Raw genomic sequence first — 3,043 nt, 5'->3', positions numbered from 1 at the left:
CCCTCAGCCAGTAACTGTGGAACTGGCGTGTACATGCTCCAGCTCCTTCCCCTGGGTGGGATAACATGCCATCTAGCCTCCTTGAACTACCCGAGGAGGTTAAGCTCCAAGGGTTACTGACACTTTCCCTTCCCCAGCTCACTCCCCAAATCTATTGGTGTTTCCTGGGGCCACCTCTTAAATAAATTTCTTTCACTCAAATTCTTGTCTTAGATTTGCTTCAGGGGAAACCCAAACCCAAACTTCAAGGAATATATCCTATAGATTATCCTTACACATGTGCAAAAATGACATATATTTAATTTATTAATTCAGCAAAACAGTGAGAAGTTGGAAATAATATATGAAAAGGAGACTGATTTTACATTATGATACATTCACCCAATGGAATATTATGCAGCTATAAAAGTAATTCATGTCAATATGAAAAGTCTGAGCTATATTAATGAAAAAAGCAAGATACAGAACAGTATGAAGTATGCTATCATTTGTGTAAGAAGCTTGTGTGTGTGTGTGTGTGTGTGTGTGTGTTTGCACATGCCTAGAATCTTTCTGAAAGAGACCCCAAAATGCATTACCTTGACTGCCTGGAGAAAGGGGACTTGAGTGGCTGGGAAGGGAGACTTTTCACTATACACCCTTGAACACTTTGTGGTTTTTTAGTATAGGCAGGTTTATCAATTCAATAAATAAAAGCAACATTAAAATAACAAATGAATAGATAAAGGGAGATTTATCATTCCTGACTGGACATCTTTATTGGGCCCACCACTCTGGTGTGGAACAGGCATGGACAGGCTCCTTCTGGGTGACAAGCCCTGGCTCCACCCACCGCCTCTCGGTGTGGTCTCGGTCCTGGCTGTGGGGGCTCCTGCAGGTCTGCCTGCTGCCCACAAAGGGAAGTCTCGCTTCCTTCAGCAGGGAGTGGGTCTGTTGCGTTTCCCTTTATGCCGGCCCACATGAACGAGCTGCCCACAGAGCCATCATCACCCTTCCCGGAGGCAGGCCCGACAGCATCTTCAGCCACACACAAGGAAGCCCAAGCAGTTCCCTTCTGCCCAAGAAGCTGCACCGAAGGCACTGGCCCACACACAAGAGACACCCGAGTGTCACACACGCAACTCACACACACACACGCACACGCTTGCACACACACACATGGAAACCCAGGCGGGTCTTTTCTGAGTGAGACGTCACCGCCTCAGTCTCCTAATGGACACGTCAGTCCAGCAGCCTGGGGCTCTGCATGCTGGTCTGACCGACATCCCACTTGCTGCGGGAGAGGCCACCCAGCAGGAAAGGAGCCGTCACTGGGGTGGGGCCGCCTGGGCACCAGCTTCGCTCATCATGTCCTTGTACTGCCGTTTGAAGAAGCCGAGCTGCCGGGCAGAGATGGAGGCGTGAGGGCAGCAGAAGACGGGAGCAGGCGAGGGTCGTGCAGACCAGGAGGGGAGGCAGAAGGAGCAAGAAGGGCAAAGAATATAGTGGCAGACTGCAGAAGGGACCTGGGAGAAGCGGGACGGTGCGGGAAACCGCATCTATGTTGGGGCCAGGAAAGAAACAAGAAATATAACAAGGAGAAGGAGAACTACTCCGTATGTAGTGGTCGTTCTGTACCAGGGGCCATTCTGAGTGTTCTCATATATTAACCCAGTTAGTCTTGCTTTACAGCTGAAGAAACTGAGGCAAAGAGGCCCTGTGACTTGCCCGAGGTCACGCAGCCGGCAGCAGTACTGGGGGGTCAAGCCCAGTAATGGAGCTGCTGAGTGAGAAGCAGTGGCAGGGGAAGGGTGGCGGGAAGGGGTCCACTAGGCAGTACCTTGTACAGCCCGGCAGTGATGAGGGCCAGGAGCACCAGCCCCCCCACGGAGCTGCCCACTATGAGTGGCAGGGGGTCGTGAACTTCATACAGCTCCACTTTGGTCTCTGTCTGGGGGAGGAAGAGGAGAAAGGAGGTGCACCGGGGAGATGGACCCCGGATTTCTGAAGGTTTCCCCAGGCAGACCTTGTGCCCAGTGACTAACCCTTCCCTCTGACCCCAACACCCCAGCCCTCCCCATATCCCCACCTCCCTCCTGCTCCCTCTCTTTCCTCTCCATCCCCCACCCCAGAGATCTCCAGAAGCCCAGCCCCCCCCATCCCTCTAATATTCCCCCTGTGCCCAAGACAGATACCTGGGTCTTCACAAATGCTTCCTGCCCTGGACGCAGAGCAAATATGGAACCATTAAACAGGATCTCCGCTGTGCTCACAACCAGGAGGTGGTCATGTGAAGTCTGTGGAAGAGAGCAGTGTGGGAGCTTGACCTAGGGACCCCGAAGCGCCACATCTGTGCCCAGAGAAGCCTCGGGACCCCACGTACCTTGATATACCAGTCAAACGACAGGTTGCCCTTGAGGGTGACACTGAATTCTTCCTGGATGCCGAAGGAAGGGATGTCACACTGGATCCTCTGGCAGACAGCGATGGAGCAGTTCTGGGGAAGGGAGTAGAAGACGGAGGTGACTAAGGGAGCTGGACAAAGAGAACATCCCCACGTGCTCAGAGAGGCCGTACTGGGCTCCAACAAGCACTCTGCGTGGGGTCCATGTGTGCCCCGAGTTTGGGGTTAGGCTTCTTCTCACCAGCATTGGGGACTTTTTAAGCTCCATCAGGAAATCAGAGTGAGAGGGGGATCTCTCCTCGGTGTGGCACGTACTCGAGAGGTTCTGAGGAAAGAGAGACGCTGTGAGAAGAAAGGCCAAGGAGGGCTCCTGCATCCATGCTCGAGTAGGGTGAGATGGCCTGGGTCCAGGAGAGGATCAGAAGTGGCTTCAAAATCTAACAAAGGTGGGCCGGCCCGGTGGCGCACTGGATAGTGCGCCGCTTGGGAAGCGCGGCGGCGCTCCCACCCAAGGGTTCGGATCCCACATACAGACCGGTTCCCGCTCACTGGCTGAGCGAGGCGTGGGAGCAACACCGAGGGTTGCGATCCCGTTGCCGGTCCCCGGTCCGGTACGGGGGCAACACTGAGGGTTGCGATCCGTTGCCGGACACGGAAAAA

The 3,043-nt window shown here is 53.9% G+C and overlaps 1 protein-coding gene across 1 annotated transcript in view; it reads right to left on the bottom strand.

Moving 5' to 3' along the window:
* Positions 1-288: 288 nt before the first annotated feature.
* ITGAM (integrin, alpha M (complement component 3 receptor 3 subunit)) overlaps positions 289-3,043 on the bottom strand; it is a 46,660-nt gene continuing 43,905 nt past the window's right edge. Inside the window, exons 26-30 of the mRNA XM_008594358.1 lie at positions 2,625-2,708; positions 2,363-2,476; positions 2,175-2,276; positions 1,820-1,930; positions 289-1,379 (exon numbers count right to left, since the gene is read on the bottom strand). Coding sequence (XP_008592580.1) covers positions 1,308-1,379; positions 1,820-1,930; positions 2,175-2,276; positions 2,363-2,476; positions 2,625-2,708 — 483 coding nt within the window. The 3' untranslated portion in view covers positions 289-1,307. The remainder of the gene's footprint in view (positions 1,380-1,819; positions 1,931-2,174; positions 2,277-2,362; positions 2,477-2,624; positions 2,709-3,043) is intronic.

The sequence above is a fragment of the Galeopterus variegatus genome, unplaced genomic scaffold (genome assembly GCF_000696425.1).
Source record: "Galeopterus variegatus unplaced genomic scaffold, G_variegatus-3.0.2 Scaffold162, whole genome shotgun sequence".
Taxonomy (NCBI): Eukaryota; Metazoa; Chordata; class Mammalia; order Dermoptera; family Cynocephalidae; genus Galeopterus; species Galeopterus variegatus.
This window is presented reverse-complemented; position numbering and strand designations above follow the sequence as displayed.